At 49.9% G+C, this 18252-nt stretch overlaps 6 protein-coding genes and 1 non-coding gene across 7 annotated transcripts; 4 read left to right on the forward strand and 3 right to left on the reverse strand.

The window, feature by feature from the left end:
• Positions 1-167: 167 nt before the first annotated feature.
• RhiXN_09008 (uncharacterized protein) lies at positions 168-977 on the forward strand (the record flags this gene model as incomplete). The annotated part of the gene is made up of 5 exons (XM_043328824.1): positions 168-362; positions 432-573; positions 606-742; positions 809-852; positions 902-977. The coding sequence occupies 5 exons, from the start codon at positions 168-170 to the stop codon at positions 975-977; spliced, it is 594 nt and encodes a 197-aa protein (XP_043180270.1).
• A 342-nt stretch (positions 978-1319) lies between these two features.
• RhiXN_09009 (GMC oxidoreductase) lies at positions 1320-3596 on the reverse strand (the record flags this gene model as incomplete). The annotated part of the gene is made up of 9 exons (XM_043328825.1): positions 1320-1395; positions 1449-1489; positions 1545-1695; positions 1742-1934; positions 1993-2053; positions 2110-3077; positions 3131-3206; positions 3274-3387; positions 3435-3596. The coding sequence occupies 9 exons, from the start codon at positions 3594-3596 to the stop codon at positions 1320-1322; spliced, it is 1842 nt and encodes a 613-aa protein (XP_043180271.1).
• A 2605-nt stretch (positions 3597-6201) lies between these two features.
• RhiXN_12385 lies at positions 6202-6285 on the reverse strand. Its single transcript has one exon. It is a non-coding gene; the product is annotated as a tRNA-Val (tRNA).
• A 499-nt stretch (positions 6286-6784) lies between these two features.
• On the forward strand, positions 6785-9733 carry RhiXN_09010 (trehalase; the record flags this gene model as incomplete). The annotated part of the gene is made up of 13 exons (XM_043328826.1): positions 6785-7057; positions 7112-7276; positions 7334-7438; positions 7496-7643; positions 7699-7868; positions 7923-8105; positions 8159-8286; positions 8345-8704; positions 8760-8874; positions 8937-9091; positions 9148-9303; positions 9358-9463; positions 9518-9733. The coding sequence occupies 13 exons, from the start codon at positions 6785-6787 to the stop codon at positions 9731-9733; spliced, it is 2280 nt and encodes a 759-aa protein (XP_043180272.1).
• A 531-nt stretch (positions 9734-10264) lies between these two features.
• Positions 10265-12249, reverse strand: RhiXN_09011 (uncharacterized protein; the record flags this gene model as incomplete). The annotated part of the gene is made up of 4 exons (XM_043328827.1): positions 10265-11740; positions 11801-11854; positions 11909-12037; positions 12106-12249. 4 exons carry the CDS (start codon positions 12247-12249, stop codon positions 10265-10267), a joined length of 1803 nt encoding a protein of 600 aa, XP_043180273.1.
• Positions 12250-13666: 1417 nt separating this feature from the next.
• Positions 13667-14948, forward strand: RhiXN_09012 (uncharacterized protein; the record flags this gene model as incomplete). Its single annotated transcript, XM_043328828.1, has 4 exons — positions 13667-13842; positions 13901-13957; positions 14009-14874; positions 14923-14948. The coding sequence occupies 4 exons, from the start codon at positions 13667-13669 to the stop codon at positions 14946-14948; spliced, it is 1125 nt and encodes a 374-aa protein (XP_043180274.1).
• Positions 14949-16151: 1203 nt separating this feature from the next.
• RhiXN_09013 (uncharacterized protein) lies at positions 16152-18136 on the forward strand (the record flags this gene model as incomplete). The annotated part of the gene is made up of 4 exons (XM_043328829.1): positions 16152-16295; positions 16364-16492; positions 16547-16600; positions 16661-18136. The coding sequence occupies 4 exons, from the start codon at positions 16152-16154 to the stop codon at positions 18134-18136; spliced, it is 1803 nt and encodes a 600-aa protein (XP_043180275.1).
• Between the last annotated feature and the right edge of the window lie 116 nt (positions 18137-18252).

Below are 18252 nucleotides of genomic sequence, written 5' to 3' on the forward strand. Positions count from 1 at the left end.
TAATACTTTCGTGGAGGACTGGTTGATCGTAGATATGGTACAATCGGCGCCTATAAACGCCACACGCACTTGAAGCGAATAGCCGCCCCGGGAACTCATTAGGCCTGTCATCCCCTGGATGTTGGGGCGTAATCACACCAGCTCGCCACTTTCGTTCAACCACCATCATGCCTCTTACAGACGCTCTTCCCTACCTTCCCGAGCTGCCAGTTGGTTCTAATTCAACCAACGGTACATTTCCTGTACCTGGCATTGGAGATATACCAGCACCGTTCGATATCCTTGGTGTCCTTACGTTTTCCCAAACTTCGTTTACCTTGTTGAGCAGCCTGTATATTGCATGGCAAAATCTCACTCAGAGGGTGCGTATACATTATAAACCATGCAGTAGGTTGTGTCTTTGGTGCTAATTCAGGAATGTTGCGTGGCAGCTTCGAGAGAACGAGAACCTTGGTCTCAACATCATTGCATCTCTGAACAATCGATCCGAATCCATATTAGAGATTGAAAGAGAAGAAGGCGAAACGACGTCTCAGACAGCCAATTTAGTCAGGTATGACAAGGTCGTAGCGCGTCTATCAGATGGCTCAACATTCTGGCGTTAGCGCTTATGACGATTGTTTACCGGATCCGGGTAATTAATAACGAACCATTCCTTCGTCGGTGGATCTTTTCCGTTCCGATTTCCAATGAGCTCAGAGAACTCAGTGCAAAGGCCGAAAAGCTCTATCAGTTATACTTGGTAAGGACTCTTGGTTGTCTTTGCAAACCACTCGACCTGATGCTATTGTGTAATAATTGCAATTAGATTAAAGTTAACGTAGCTATTTTTGCCGATGCTGATCGCGCGAGGTATATTGAAACCATATGATATTACGTGGCCTGCTAACATCTCAAACAGGAATGGTGTCGAGGAGCTGCAAAAGAAGATGGACAAGGTTTTAGAGGCACTCGTGTCAAAACAAACTAGGCTATAGGGCTTGACACACCAGAAAGCCAAAGGGTTGTATTCGAACTTTGGCTAGCTAGCCTTAAATTAAAGGACCTTTTCGTTATGATAGTCCGAAATATCGTCAAGATGAAGAAACCTCCTAATTACATTTCAAAACTAGCTCAAAGAGAATGGGTTGTCGGCGTTTAGTGTCCGATCGGTTTTTGGAAACTTTTGGTATTGACGTATACATCCATGACCATAGATGTATTTTTGGCTCAGATGTGCAATCGACTTATGGATCGACCGGCGAATTAGATTAAATTTTTCATTGATATTTGTGTTCAGAGATTTTTTGATACAATATGTGTAGTTCTCGGGCACAAAATTATTGCTGATCATGGTGAGGAGTCAATTTCTTCGCTAGGTCTTGAGCGTACCCGCACATAGTCAAGGTCGGATTCCTAAAACACTCTTTAAGAGTTCTGTCGCCAATTATTTAACAATCAACACTCACCAGGACCCCGAGGTCGGGAACAAGCATGCTCCAGTCACGTACTAGAAACGACCGTTACATCGAAACGCATACATAGAGCGTTCATTATTCACTTACCACATTCGAAACTCCCTTGAGCTTATAGTTGCTGTCCACGCATGCATTTCGGTCACCTGGTTCTCCCATAGGTAGCAATCCGGCCTCGTGGACTATCCCCTCCATCCGAATTGTATCCTGCCCTGGGCGATTTTCCCTCCACCCAACCTTGCTTGGATCAGTGTTCCCCTTGGGCTCGTGCCACCACTCTATTTTACTTTTTCTTCCCAGCCATAACTTCAATGGCCTCGAATGTCGCTTGGTCCATAACATTCCAGAGTTTTTTGTCCTTATCATCCAGGACAACTTGGAGTACGCAGTTTGCAGTCGCATCCTTGCTGTTGCTATAGGGATTGCGCCTAAAGAATGACTCGGAGTTGCCCTCGCACAACTCTCCGAGGGTAGCACAAACTTGAGGGTAGGCAAATGTTATATACAGGGTTTAAATGCCTGCACGGATAACACATACCAAATATAACATGGTCTTGTGATTCTTTCAATTGTGCATCACTGGCAGAAGCTGCATAGTCCTGGTAAGATTATACTGAGTTTAGTATTCTAACTGATATCAAGCTGGAGAGCGTACTGGACAGAAGCGAGCTGCATCTTCTGCATCTTGATTCTGATGAGGAGAAGCGATTGAAGTAATCTGAATGTGATACTGAAGCTCGGTTTCGGGGTCCTTTCCTGCCAAGTACTCTGCGCCGATTTCGATGGAATCCTTAAGGCCCTTGAATGCGCTTCGAGGAACACGGCCGACAATATGGCTCAAAAAATGACCTGTGACCGTCTTGCCAGCGTTCTCAAGGGCTGGGATAGATGCAAAGCTATTCTGGACTAGGGTTGTGTTCGGGAAAGCTCCCGCACAAAGAATGATTTTGGTCTTCTCGGATACGGGAAGGTCGGTGTGTCGCGACGAACGAACAAGGGTTACAGTCTTATCCTTAGATGCCTCGTGGACCTTACCGGGGTAGCCTACGTCGGTGATTAAGAATTCTACGGCGGTATCAGTCGCAAAGAGTAAGGGAGACGCCTTATTCGGGTCAGCTTTGACAAGATTTTGCTGCTTCTTGTATAGTCCGAGCAGAGGACCTGGAGTGGAGAACTTGGTAAAACGGACTGTTGAAGTCTGCGCCATAGGCGAAACAGACATAGGAGCATTACGGGTTTCAGTAGCAGTGGGAATGTTAGGGAGGCTAGCGTGTAGGCGTTCGTGAACTTGTTTCTGCAGACCTTCGCGGTAGTATGGAGGACCGATCTCGTTAGCATCAGTGACGCGCAAAAGCTCTATTGCGTCCCTGAAAAAGGAAGCTTCTTTGGAAGTGTCGATCATTGATTTTGGCCAACCACGCATCAATTTTTCGTCTGGGCTTGGAGACCAGGCAGACCAAAACGTAGACCGCCCACCGAAGAACGGAGTCGATCCGTGCACGAATCGTACTGGACTATTGAAAGTCTTTTCAGACAAAGTGAAAGGGAACGTCTCGCTAGGTCCTCCAAGAGTATACTTGAAAGGCAGAGGGAGGTTTTGAAAGTGATCGGGCAACCAAAAGTCTATCGGTTTTAGTGAGCCGCCGTTATGCGTCACTTTGATAAACTGGACAAACCTCCCCTCTCTAGGCACAAAATCATCTTACGAGGATCCCGCTTGAGGGTTTCATCGATAAAAGCAAGAGCCGTAAACTAGAACACACAGTCCGCTTTGCAGTAAGTAGACCGATCATTGGTGTTGTACGATCGCAGTGCTCACTCCTGATCCAATGACAATGTAGTCAATGGCGTCCTTGCCGTTCACACATAGATCCTCCCAAGTCAGGTCTGACACCATGAAGTCCTTCGCGGTAACTTGTTTGGCAGTTGGTGCCTAAATGCGCAATTAGCTGGCTTCCAACAGCACCTGTTGGAACACACCTGAATACCGGGCTCGGGGAACCCATAGTTATTGGCTGGTTGTTTGTCGACTTCATAGAAACGGGGCTGATAAGAGAGAGGACGACCTCGTTGCTCATAATTGGGAAATGTGGGCTTAGGTGCCCGTTCAAGTACAGTTTTGGTAATTTGTTCGCTAACCATGTTGGCAAAGGAGATAGGCAGAAGGGGTGGTTGAGGTGACCTGATGCACAATCACTTTATATACGACCTTGATCAATCTTTTCTCGTTCGTTTGATTCGGACAACGTTTGTATGAGCAACTGAGCGTCAATCTACACTACTTACTAGCAAAGATGGTGTACCACGTTGGTTTTTGCTAGATTCTTGTGGTAATTGATCTTACGGGCCATCTTGGATCAGTAGAAGCCGCAAAGACGCTGTCCTAAAAGGGCCTTATTTACGAGATCGCTTTACCTGATATATAGTATAGGGGATCGCCATTATCTAGAATTCCTGGAGAAGACCGAGGTAGGAGATTCGTTGACAGTGAGCGCCATAAACTGTATCATGTGGTATTGATTGATAATGAAATTGACCACGAATAACTTCTGCGGAAAAAATATTACCGTCTCGGAGGAGTGTTATCGATGCCGGTCTACGATTACCCGAGAACATCAATTGACCGCAGTTATCATGCCCGCGACTTTGAGCTCAACTTGTGAACCCATGACCATCTGGTCGCATGGAAATAGAGTTTTCGCTTGATCGGTGAGTTATGGTGATGTGATGTGATGTGCTAGTACGGTAAGAGGATGTATGCGCGAAAGAAACCCGAGAGGCCGTACGGAGATGAGACTGGGAAGGGTAGGCTGGGGATCGACAGTGAGCGATGCTTATGGACAGTCGCCCTAACCGCGCTCAGAACATGCGGTGTGGTCGGCGAGAGAGAACGAATGCGCGTAAAGAATATGATAATATGGGTGTATATTCAAGATTGCAGAACAGGAGAGGCGAGGGCAGAATGAGATGATATCAGTAGATAAAGAGAAGGTGGTCTATTACTAGTACTGGGTTCCGACGGAGTCCCGGTTCTATTCATTTGTTGGCTATATTGCGTAATGCACAAAATAATGGTCTTGATAGATATTTATGTCCCTACCCAGAATCCGAAAGGCTCAGGAACTCTGGGCAGTATCACACGATGCGCCCTATAGTTTCAGAGGGCTCAGAGTCGTATGGACTCCTTTTATAAAATGGAAACCCGGTCTCCGAATCCCATACCTGTGTTAGTTCCTTCCGTCGGCGTGTTAAATATCACTATATTATTAATTCTTATGAGCCCACATCTATAAGCAGCTATTTAGATTGACCATCATAGAGTTATCTCTCTTTTACATAGGTTGCATGTATGCGGTCTACCCCACATATCCCATTGCTTATTCTGGTTGGAGTCGTTAACCCATATGTGTTGTCTGGTGCGATATCAATAAGCATATTATTATGATGATACAGGTAGATACATATGGATATATTATCGTGTGTGGCGGTTAGGAAGGGGTCAGAGGGGTAGGAATCACCCGGGCAGCGCCAGGGAGATGGGGCACCGAGTCGCGAGGGAGGCTTGTGGGTCGAATGGCCTACCCTACCTACGCATACAGAGTAGCAGCGGGTAGGGTAGAAAATAAGAGGCTACGCGTGGCTATGAAGGCGTGAGCAATACTGATCATGAGTGTGGCAGGAGTCACGTGCTAGTGGTCATGATTTGCTTATGCACCCCATACTGCTGGAGGCGCTCGCGGTGGCTCGCAATCAACCCTTGACGAATTATTCACTGTGATTCGTGGGGTCTGGTTTACAATATAAAGCTAAATTATACTCGCAGAACTATCAAAAGCACTCCCGATACCATGTACTATATCTTTGCCAAACGCACTTGGAGTCATGCCTTGTTTCAGCCGGCTACACAGAATCTTGATATATATCTACACGCATATATATATCTACCCTTCAAACCGTTTAAATTGGGCCGGGTTTCCGATATTTGGTATCAACATTTGACTGTTTGCGTGCGAACGAGGCACACTAGTCACAAAAAGAAACTATCAAACGCTCCAAATGGGACGCCAAGGCACCAAACACGTGAATAAATCAGAGCAAAATTTGAGCATAAACAGGGTACGGAGGTACAAACCAACTGGACAGTGCGGTTGCAAGGGGTATGTGGAAGGGCTTACATACTTTGAGTACTTGCCTCCAGGTCTCAACACCCTACATATAAAACCCAGTTTTGGGGGCCCGGAAAATCTACACTTTTGAGATTTTTCATGCACATGATAAAGGAGTACTGCTCTAGTTGAAACTCATCAGAAACGGCACATAGTCGGCCCAACAAGAAGGACCCTTGGTAGTATGAAGTAGAACAGATCCTTAATACAACGCCCGAGAGCGTTGTGTATCAATATGGAGTGAAGAAATCTCGCCCCTTCAAAGTCAGCGTAAGATACTTTAAACCCATTTTTCCATGCCTTTTATCTCTTGGCTGAATGCCACATGATTTTTTAATTATTTATTTGGCTAAACAAGACAGGATGTACGGGTCCTTGTTCTATGCGCGGCTGTCGATTGAACGTGAATTGGGCTAGGTTACCTGATTGGCCCACACCACGCAGAAATTTTGTAATAAATAAAAAGCAAATGGAGTAGCGGGATGGTATCAAAGTGGCCAAGTAGTCAGAGAATAGAAAATACAAGTATCAACAAGAGGTGTACACGAGATTTTAAAAAAGCCGACGTATAAAACAAAAGATGAAGCGACCCAGACTCGAACTGAGGACCGTCTGTGAACATCAGAATGTTAGACAGACGTGATAACCAACTACACCATCGCTCCTTGAAATGGATGCGCCAAGTAAGCGCCGAGTCCGTGCCGGGTGATTTCTACGTCCGACCGCCGAGCGTTACAGGCAGGTGACGTCAAATGTGGGGCATCAAAGATGGACGAGTTCCGGTTTTGGCTTTCATTCCACTACGAATTTCTCGATCGAATACGCGCAAGGCCGAACCGTATCCGGTGAAAGATGTGTGAAGTGAATTGTGAGACGGAGGAAGCGGCGCTCTCGAGTGCTGTGCAAGAAGAGGACTGGTTCGAAGACAAGATGCGGGCTGGGATCGAGAGCAAAAATGGGCGCAGAAGCCGCACACGCGACCGCAGCCGGGGTCAGACCGGGTCAGCTGAACCCGTATCACCACGGTGGTGCGTTCCATAGAGCGTTCGGGACTGAGGTGATGTAATGCCTCCGTTTAACACCTACCACAGAGCAGCTTTATAACCGCTCTCATTTACCCCACTCACCCTTCATCCCCGCCCTTCTCGTTGTCTGGGGTCAAGGATGCGTTTGAAATTCGCTCTCGCTGCTGCCTGTGTGCTGAGTGCCCGTGCTCTGCCTCAGGCCGAGACATCGACCTCGACAAGTGGTACTAGTACCGTCACAAGCTCGGCGACTGTCTCAGAACCCATCAGCACTGCCCCAGCAACTGAGACCACCGCTGTCTCGACTGCCGTTCCCAGTCCTACAGCCCCGCTCGACTATCCTCTGCCCAGTCAAGCCGCACTTCCCCCGAAACAGGCATGGTGTCCAAGCGAAATTTTTTGTGCTGGTCAGGTATGAATAAATAGCACAGTGAACTAATTTAAGCGGCCTCTAATTATACCCCAGCTGCTCCAATCAGTCAATCTCGCAAAGCTGTACGTCGATTCAAAGACGTTCGTCGACAAGCCAACTGCTTTCGATGCCCAGCGGGTCTTGTCCGACTTCAACGCCCTCGGTCCTCAGGACAACGTCACTGTTGGGGCGATCGCCAACTTTGTATCAAATGATTTCGTACGTGCATATCTTTATTTATAACGTACACGCATATTCATCTCGCCGGTTCCGCAGCGAGGTGAGGGCCTGGAACTCGAGGCCTTGACGCTCAGCAACTTTCCGGAGAACCCCACATTTCTTTCGAAGATCAAGGACCCCTTGGTCAAAGCGTGGTCAAAGGTAAGTTTAGCTCTTGTCTCACACCATTCGGCATCGAACTGACAAAGTGGCGGTAAGATTGTACATACCTACTGGTCTGACCTTATTCGTGGTACCAACCCAGAGACGCTTTGCTCGGACCGCAACGGAACCACGGGATGCGAGAGCTCCTTGATCCCGTTGAATCACACTTTTGTCGTGCCCGGTGGCCGTTTCCGAGAACAGTGTAAGTTTTCCCAGAGTTTCCTATCATAGACAAAAAGAATAACCTTCGGTTCCAGACTACTGGGATTCGTACTGGATCGTCCGCGGACTCTTGGAGTCGCAGTTGTATGACATCGTCAACTCGACGCTCCAGAACTTTATGGATGAACTCGATACGATTGGGTTCATCCCGAACGGTGGTCGCATATACTACCTGAATCGGTCTCAGCCCCCTCTTTTCATTCACGTAAGAAGATTGCATCGCTATTTTAATTTAGGGCATTGAACGTGTTTTACCTAGATGCTTGCTGCGTATGTGAATCGCACCAAGGACACGGACATCCTCGACAGGGCCCTTCCCTTGGCTGAGAAGGAGCTCGCCTGGTGGGCCAATAACCGTACTTTCAAGGTCGAATCTCCTACCTCGAAAAAGACATACACCGTATACCGTTATGCTGTGAATAACACTGCCCCCCGTCCCGAGGTGCGTCACCTATGTCAAGTAGGATGCATAAGTAGTACTAATAACGACTCTAGTCGTACTTGCCGGATTATATTACAGCCAACGGCGAGGACATCGAAACACCCTTGACCGACGAACAAAAGGCCGATCTATACGCCGAGCTTGCAACTGGAGCGGAGAGTGGATGGGACTACACCGCGCGGTACGTACCAGGACCCTGCCGATCGATCCTCCCTTTGGGCTGACGACCCAGGGCACAGCTGGTCCCGTCAACAATTCTCAGGTAACCTAAGCAACACCGAACCACAACTTCGTTCGCTCAACCTCCGCGCCCTCGTCCCCGTGGACCTAAACGCCATTCTGTATGGCGCACACATCCAGCTTGCATCGCTCTTTGACCGACACACCAAGTCCAAGCGGGATCTGCGTGCGCGCGCAAGTGCTAGCTCGTACCGCAAGAAAGCTGATACCCTGAAGAAGGCTATATTGGATCTCTGCTGGAACGAGCAAAAGCTTGCCTTTTACGATTTCAATACAACCGCGGGTGGACAGTCGAGCACTTTCACAGCGGCGGCGTTCTATCCGCTCTGGATGGGTATATGGCCAGAGAGTCTGCTCAAGTAAGTCTTTTTCTTGCATAACATGCCAAGAGCACACAAGTTAAAGGATTGGTAGGTCCGAGACCAAGACGTTTGGCGCGTTCTCGTCCGTCAACTATGTTTTGAATATGTATAATGGCACGTACCCGGCTACCTTTTTGGAGACTGGGCTGCAGTGGGACTTCCCGAACGTACGTTCTCACTTGCCGTTATGGCTTTGATGGTTCAACCTGGCTCACGTTGAGATTATTAGTCTTGGCCTCCTCATGTCTACATTATTCTCGAGGCTCTGAATAATATCCCGAAGAAGCTCAACAAGCAAAAACTCCCACAAATTAACTCGACTGTAACCTCGTTCGATCTTGTTCCGGAAGGTCAACTGGGATTATCAGAAGACCAGCTACCCAAGTATGTTACACATCCTCTGATTTCGTGACTCTAGTGGACTAATTATTCAACACTAGACAAACACTCGATCTCGGAGGTTATGCAGCAACAGACATCAACGCCGGGAACAACACTGTCATCAACGGTGGTACTCCAGCGAAGAACGAGAAATGGAGGGATTCAATGACACGCCAGCTGGCAAACCGCTATGTTAGTGCCGCATTCTGTAGCTGGTAAGCTGGACCATTACGCGGAAATTGGACATGTGCTCATAAATCGTTCGACAGGTACTCGACCGGTGGATCCATTCCTGGTCTACTTCAGCAACTTTCGCCCGAAGAGTTGAATGCGACAAACTCGGATCCATCGTCCGAGGGACACATGTTTGAAAAGGTATATCTCATCCATTTCATGTTTCCTCCACTCGATCCTCACAAGTGCCACTAGTTCTCAGCCGTAGACGTCGATCAAGCCGGCTCCGGTGGTGAATACACCGTGCAAGCAGGGTTTGGCTGGACAAATGGAGTCGCACTCTGGATCGGAGCCAAATACGGGGCAATCCTCTCATCGCCCACCTGCCCTGCTATAATCGTCCAAAACACAACTCAACCCGATGGAACAGCACTCTTCATTGGGCATAGAAAGCAGGCGTGGGAATGGTAAACATAGGAAATGAGTTATTAAAAGTTGTGTTAATTGATTTATCTAAAAGTGAATATAGTCAAGTAATAATATTAGTTTCGCCCTCTAAGCCAGTCGTTCGAGTTAATCTAGCAGAAAGCGTTAGGCAAACACCCTTAATGAAACTAAAGAGGCGATAATAATGAAGTGACATTGAAATTGAATGGGGTTTCAATAAAGGAGGCGTCAGCAACCCACCACTGAATCACACGAAACAACCAGAATGCTACACTGCTGGGTGAGGATTAGGATGGTCGAGAAATGACAATCGAATTGATAGAATGATAATTTTGGGAGAGGATACAGATAATGACTCGAGTGTTAAAGTAAAATGTTTGGTTGTATAGTGGTAGTGTAGGTCGCCGATAAGTCAAGACCAAAGAGAGTTCCAAATGAATTTAGTGATATAGAATAGCGAGAGCATGTGGTTGGAGGAATACGAGATGTGATAGCCCTCTAACTCAAATGCCCGTTCTCCAGTCAGTTCCAGGAGTGTCCGATGACAGGGGTTGTTTAGAACCCAAGAGCGTAACGGATCTTCTTCACCAGTCTCCCAGCGCACTTCTCCACAGGCCCAGTCATCTCCACTCGCCTCCTCTTCCTGTCCACTCGCACTTCTACCTCCCGCTCCATCCCCTTCCTCCACTCATCCAGCTCCCGCCTCTCCCAATCCGACGCCCACCACGCGTACTGCTCTGCCGCCGCTTCCTCTTGCGCTCGCGCCGCATGATCCTCGTCTATCGCGCACTTCCACATCCACAGCTGGTCCGACTGCCAGTCCGACGCCCACCCATCGAACAGGCTTTCCACCGATGTCCCCAAGGTCGCTGCCGCTGCCGCTGCCGTCGTTGCTGTCCGATCCGAGTCTGAGCACGAGTCTGAGTTCAAGCGCGACTCCTGCTCCCAGCCCAGTCCATTCCCACCCTTCACCCGAGGGAACCGGAACGACTCGTACGAGATGTCGCTCAGCTTGCCAACAGACCCGCCGCGAGACATCACACAGCTATCATCCTCGTGCTCCAGCCAGTCCAGCTGCAGAGACCAGTCCGAGGTATCCGACTCCATCGACGCAGTCCACGGTCCAGACCTGATCGAGAACGCCCGTGACAAGTCACACTGGCCGCTCAGACCGTCCAGAGCTCCATACGTCCCGCGCGTGGCCAGCTCGCTCCGCGAGTACTCGCGAGCGGCGTTGGTCAGTCCAGGCGCACTCTGTGATCCCACCAGGCTGCACTCATTTATCAGTTCCAAGCTCGAGCCTTTGATTGTCGTCGTATCCAAACACGGCCAGGTCTGTGATGTCTGAATCTTCCACGTTTCCTCCAGTCCGCTGCTGGTCTCCCACGAGTCCGCCGTCCATTCCGAGTCCGACGAGTCCACCGTCGTAGTCCGCTCCTCCGCACTGTCCAAAGCTACTCCGCCATACTTGTACTTCTCCAGCCCCTCGCGTTCCATTCGTTCTTCGCTTTCATCTCCACTTCCGCACCTGCGTCCTACCCCGCGATGCGATCGCACGAATCGTCCCAGACTCATCCTTATCGTCACTGGTCCTGCCCGTTCCGTTTGTCCAACGTCCAGAGCCGTCGGCGACGTCACCATCACTTCCACAGGACACGGTCTTGTCGGCAGTGGCCCCTTTCCATGTCTCCCCGACTTGTCCATCGGCATGTCCTCCTCGACCGCGCCCCGCCGCAGCTTCTCCACTCGCTCTGTCCGTCGAAGTCCGCAGCCCGTCCACGCTGCCGCCGACTCTCCAAACACGTATTGCGCCGCAATCTCTCCCGCCTTCGGTACGTCCACGGGCTTCATGTCCATCTGATCGGGGTACAGGTACGTCCGCGACCACTCCAGCCAGTTCTGCAGCTTCGCGTTCGCTCGAGCCTCGCACGTCCACTCCGCGATCATCTCCTCTATCTCGCGAGCCGACGCGCACAGCATGATGTCCACCGCCTCGTCAGCCTTGCTGTGGATCTCTGCGAACTCGGCCGCCTGCAAACCCAAGCAAAGTCAAAGTCAGTGCGAGCCAAACAACGTATCTCGAGTACCGACGCTGAGACGGATCAGGATCGGCCGCAGTATCCCGGTCACCATCCCCATCGCGTCCTGCTCGTCCTGTCAGTCGAACGTAGTGCACTTGCATCGACTGCAGTCACTCACCTCCTTGGTTTGTATGTCTTCGCGCTTGTATTCCGCTCCGTGGATGCGCGCCAGCTCCAATAGGGGCTCGAACAGCGTCTGCACTTCGTGCAGCCTTGGCTCACGCCCGTACCTCCGTCTCAGCGGTTCCTATCGCGGGCTCCCAGTCAGTCTCGACTTGCAGCGATTCCCGCCGACTCGAACCATACCGCACTTACATAGCCAAAGACGATCTCGAGCAGGAACATGACCGTCGTGCGCACCTCCTTCGTCACGCATGCGTACATCGACAGCAGCATGAGCACGAACTCGACAGAGCTGAATGTCTCGGTCGTCGTGCGGGCGGTAGCAGAACCAGTCATTGTAGTAGTTATATAGGTGATGGTAGTTGCAATAGTTATGAGGGTTGTAGCAGTTATAGTTATAGTTACGAGCAATACAAGTTATAGTGGCAAGTATAGCAGTACAGCAGCGTCAAGTGCAGTGCAACCAGCCAAGGTGAACAACAGTCTCGTCGTCGTTCGCATCAGATCCAGTCCGGATGCATACACCGTCACATGCACTGGAGGACCAAACACGGCCAAAAGCATAGAACGACGGAACAACTTACGAGGGTGGTCGTCGAGGCGAGAGAAGCCAGTGTGCGATTAGGTAAACTGAATTGCCGATCTGAGATGTTGGAAATTGCGGGGTTCTGCAGGGATGAATAATTCCTCGATTCACCTCATGGTCATAGTCTAACACAGCGCAAAGAGCTTGCAACTATCACGAGTTACAGTTATTGAATCGAGTACTGCTGATATTGACCTCCGTGGAGTTCTCAGCAATCAATTTCATGCCATAGTGCGAACATGTATCTATTTTTATCTTGGACACCTTTGCTTTTCCTGGAACAAGGCTTCTAGCGTAAACTTCGGCCCAATAACAGTCCCTTTCTCAAGCATAACATAAGTCCAAACGGTATTAAGGGAGAGACTCGGGGCCGAGAGCTTCTTGAAGTTGTTTATATATACTGAATGGATGGATAACTCCTTATTATCAAAGCTAAAGAAGAACTATTGAGACGCTTTAAAAAATATTGGCACCTTTTTCTCAGGGCCTTGCTTTCCTTCACGCTCAGTAGAAGCCTTTCTTAAGTTTCTGTATGTTATTGAACACAGCCAGTACCTGCTCCAATTAACATATCAAATAAAAACATGCTAAAGTCGAGGAGACCAGCAGCGTGTGGCTACTTTTACAGCATTCATCAGCTCCCGGTATCAATTTCCAAGTTAGACAGTAATGATATTAAACGCTGGCACAACAGAACGCCATATGAGGGCAGGAAAATTAAATCATAAGTACTAGTTCGACAGTGATTGCTACCGGCCTCCAATTAAATGGAAACGCCATTGCATGTGCTGGAGCCTTAAACCTTTTCCACACTCCAGAGCGCGCAATCCTTCGTGCTGTGCTATTTGCAATGATGAATTGCCAATCTAGTGCGCTTGAACCTGTCACAGTAATGATCCGCAGACACCTTTCCTTACCGTTCCGTACAAGGCACATTGCACAAGGCATGGACCAGAGGATATGCCGGTGCAAAGGCTTGGTTTTTGGAGCCAAAAAGCAAATTGCTTATTTGGTGCCGCAGTCAGATCTCTTTAACCAATGAAAGTTTTCCATCAAATATCCTCGGTCACTACATCATGTATAAGTATACTGGTGTCTCCGACTGGCCTTATTCACACAGTCAACTTATAATTACCTTACCTGCAATCTTTCACAGTAGCACCAGCAATGTCTTTCGGCCATTTGGTTGTCAAGCCCGCCTCTGAAGCTCAAGTCCATGAAGCTCAACTTCGCAGTGGTGCTTACTGGGGTGTTCGAGCTGGAGTATCTATTGACGATTTTCTGAAATTACACCCCGTTCTCCAGCAAGGGGTGTTTGCAAAGAATGGGAAACTCCAGTACTGGTTAGTAAAACATTATTCCCCACGCATGAATTCCTTTTTGACAATGATATGATCTTAGGGTCCTTGTATCTAAAGACGATCCGGAGTCGACTGGTTTCTATGCATCCTGTCAAGTGTGGGTTTGGTTTGCATATATACAGTTTAGTGGCTAAATCACTATACTTAGTCTCGCCCGGGATATTTTGACTTTACATCCCGGTCAGACTTCGCCATCTTGCGGCTTTGGCCATGCAATTTCTTTCGTAATTGTTCCTCCCGAACACCGTGGCAAGGGATATGCCCAATGCTTCATGTCACTCCTACATTCTGCTCTAGCCCCTCATCGTTATCCCAATATCCTGCAGGTACCTACTACCACTAGCCGCCCCAGCTCGGTCAGCGTACTATACAGTGCAGTTGGGGACTATTACGCCCGTTGCATACCAGTGGCAGGGGAATCAGGGTGGATTCAACAGAAGTCTTGGCGTACTACTTGGCCATTATCCAGCATTCGCATTCCTCCCAAGAAAGCAATCTCACTCCCAGTTGAGTTGTTGTCAGAGTCTGATGTCACAAAGGTCCTGGACTCGGACGACACACTGGTTCCCGCCGATTTGCTTGAACTTCAAAAGAAGAATCCCAAGAAGACATTCTTCGCTTTCGTTCCAACTTCGCCGTTGAACACATATTTCCTTACTATGAGTAAACTCGCCATGGGTGGCCTATCTAATAATGCATGGGGTGCTCAGATCCCGGGTTCCAAGGACTTTATGACTTGGGTCATCTTCAACCAACCTACGCTGAAGGTCGTTATTACTCGCATTCGTGCCTCACCAGAGTCGTTCCCAGTTTTGCTCGACGCGGCACTTCGAGTTGCGCAAGACGCAAAGTGCGAAGGCATCGAAATAGGCAACATCCCTGCTCATTTGAAAGAAATAGCCAAAGCAAGCGGTGGAGTAACAACCCGATGGGACGACCATCTTCCGGCTTTCAAGTGGTACGGGAGGGCTCTGAAGCGGCTGGCGCGGATGCGGTCTGGGCAATGGAGGAGCGGTAAGTAATTTCCTATGTAACTCATTCGCGGCTGATGTACGTCAATAGGTATAGCTGGTGCTAAGGGCACATAATCAACCCATTCATGGTTCAACATATCTGTACATCGTGTCTAATGTCTCATTGAGTCACCTAATGTGTTGACATATCTAGTAATTTATTGGCCGCCAGTGAGAATAAATAAGAGTTACTTTTGAGCCACTAAGATCAATTGTAATGGAACCACGATCAGACCAGATAGTTGTAACGCACGAGCAATACATGACCATCATGTGAGCATAATAAACCATTCCGCGTTTGATAAGTCTTAGTCTGCTGCTCGATCTCCTTGAGTACCCATGGATTCGTTCAATAAGCGACCTGGTAGTTTGCATTCTAGTGTCCGTCGCCCAATTGAGTCACGACGCATACACGCATGGCAGGACTAATCCGTCCAAGGTTTGACTACTCAATTACTGTAAATCCAGAACTTTTGTTTTATTTCAGCTACTGTCTTAAATATGGGGTCCAAGGTAAGCGTACCGTCCTTCGAGTCTGTCAGGTCCCGGAGCATTCACATGTACAGATCAGGGGTCAAGATACCTAGAAATTTCAACGGAATTGTTCGTATGGCTAATGGTCTTCAACTACAATATTGTTTTATACCAAGTCAATTATTGTATTATACATATATACCTATCGAATACACGGAATTGGAATAAAGGTTGCTCAACGTACGACAACCGCAGCAATCAGGTACTGCTAGTATCTCCCAAGTGTCCATGATGGTACCAGTGCAAACCAAGGCAGACCCAACGATGATGTTCATTAGATTTACTACTTTTATTAATTTTCATGGCCGAGATTAAGGCTTTAGTCTCTATGCTGTTGGTCTGAAGGGCTGCGCGCAGAGACCTCGAGTGACCGAGGTCAAGGTACACAGGGGAACTCGACTAGGACCTGCAGAACCCCGCAATTTCCAACATCTCAGATCGGCAATTCAGTTTACCTAATCGCACACTGGCTTCTCTCGCCTCGACGACCACCCTCGTAAGTTGTTCCGTCGTTCTATGCTTTTGGCCGTGTTTGGTCCTCCAGTGCATGTGACGGTGTATGCATCCGGACTGGATCTGATGCGAACGACGACGAGACTGTTGTTCACCTTGGCTGGTTGCACTGCACTTGACGCTGCTGTACTGCTATACTTGCCACTATAACTTGTATTGCTCGTAACTATAACTATAACTGCTACAACCCTCATAACTATTGCAACTACCATCACCTATATAACTACTACAATGACTGGTTCTGCTACCGCCCGCACGACGACCGAGACATTCAGCTCTGTCGAGTTCGTGCTCATGCTGCTGTCGATGTACGCATGCGTGACGAAGGAGGTGCGCACGACGGTCATGTTCCTGCTCGAGATCGTCTTTGGCTATGTAAGTGCGGTATGGTTCGAGTCGGCGGGAATCGCTGCAAGTCGAGACTGACTGGGAGCCCGCGATAGGAACCGCTGAGACGGAGGTACGGGCGTGAGCCAAGGCTGCACGAAGTGCAGACGCTGTTCGAGCCCCTATTGGAGCTGGCGCGCATCCACGGAGCGGAATACAAGCGCGAAGACATACAAACCAAGGAGGTGAGTGACTGCAGTCGATGCAAGTGCACTACGTTCGACTGACAGGACGAGCAGGACGCGATGGGGATGGTGACCGGGATACTGCGGCCGATCCTGATCCGTCTCAGCGTCGGTACTCGAGATACGTTGTTTGGCTCGCACTGACTTTGACTTTGCTTGGGTTTGCAGGCGGCCGAGTTCGCAGAGATCCACAGCAAGGCTGACGAGGCGGTGGACATCATGCTGTGCGCGTCGGCTCGCGAGATAGAGGAGATGATCGCGGAGTGGACGTGCGAGGCTCGAGCGAACGCGAAGCTGCAGAACTGGCTGGAGTGGTCGCGGACGTACCTGTACCCCGATCAGATGGACATGAAGCCCGTGGACGTACCGAAGGCGGGAGAGATTGCGGCGCAATACGTGTTTGGAGAGTCGGCGGCAGCGTGGACGGGCTGCGGACTTCGACGGACAGAGCGAGTGGAGAAGCTGCGGCGGGGCGCGGTCGAGGAGGACATGCCGATGGACAAGTCGGGGAGACATGGAAAGGGGCCACTGCCGACAAGACCGTGTCCTGTGGAAGTGATGGTGACGTCGCCGACGGCTCTGGACGTTGGACAAACGGAACGGGCAGGACCAGTGACGATAAGGATGAGTCTGGGACGATTCGTGCGATCGCATCGCGGGGTAGGACGCAGGTGCGGAAGTGGAGATGAAAGCGAAGAACGAATGGAACGCGAGGGGCTGGAGAAGTACAAGTATGGCGGAGTAGCTTTGGACAGTGCGGAGGAGCGGACTACGACGGTGGACTCGTCGGACTCGGAATGGACGGCGGACTCGTGGGAGACCAGCAGCGGACTGGAGGAAACGTGGAAGATTCAGACATCACAGACCTGGCCGTGTTTGGATACGACGACAATCAAAGGCTCGAGCTTGGAACTGATAAATGAGTGCAGCCTGGTGGGATCACAGAGTGCGCCTGGACTGACCAACGCCGCTCGCGAGTACTCGCGGAGCGAGCTGGCCACGCGCGGGACGTATGGAGCTCTGGACGGTCTGAGCGGCCAGTGTGACTTGTCACGGGCGTTCTCGATCAGGTCTGGACCGTGGACTGCGTCGATGGAGTCGGATACCTCGGACTGGTCTCTGCAGCTGGACTGGCTGGAGCACGAGGATGATAGCTGTGTGATGTCTCGCGGCGGGTCTGTTGGCAAGCTGAGCGACATCTCGTACGAGTCGTTCCGGTTCCCTCGGGTGAAGGGTGGGAATGGACTGGGCTGGGAGCAGGAGTCGCGCTTGAACTCAGACTCGTGCTCAGACTCGGATCGGACAGCAACGACGGCAGCGGCAGCGGCAGCGACCTTGGGGACATCGGTGGAAAGCCTGTTCGATGGGTGGGCGTCGGACTGGCAGTCGGACCAGCTGTGGATGTGGAAGTGCGCGATAGACGAGGATCATGCGGCGCGAGCGCAAGAGGAAGCGGCGGCAGAGCAGTACGCGTGGTGGGCGTCGGATTGGGAGAGGCGGGAGCTGGATGAGTGGAGGAAGGGGATGGAGCGGGAGGTAGAAGTGCGAGTGGACAGGAAGAGGAGGCGAGTGGAGATGACTGGGCCTGTGGAGAAGTGCGCTGGGAGACTGGTGAAGAAGATCCGTTACGCTCTTGGGTTCTAAACCAATCCGCCTCTTTTCATTTGCAATGACGCCGTGGTCTACTTGCTTCATTGCGGATTCATTGTTTCGGTTGATCCGATCGTTCAAAGCTCTTCCGTCTTGTATGACTGAACAAT

The sequence above is a fragment of the Rhizoctonia solani genome, chromosome 5 (assembly GCF_016906535.1).
Source record: "Rhizoctonia solani chromosome 5, complete sequence".
In the NCBI taxonomy this organism is placed as follows: Eukaryota; Fungi; Basidiomycota; class Agaricomycetes; order Cantharellales; family Ceratobasidiaceae; genus Rhizoctonia; species Rhizoctonia solani.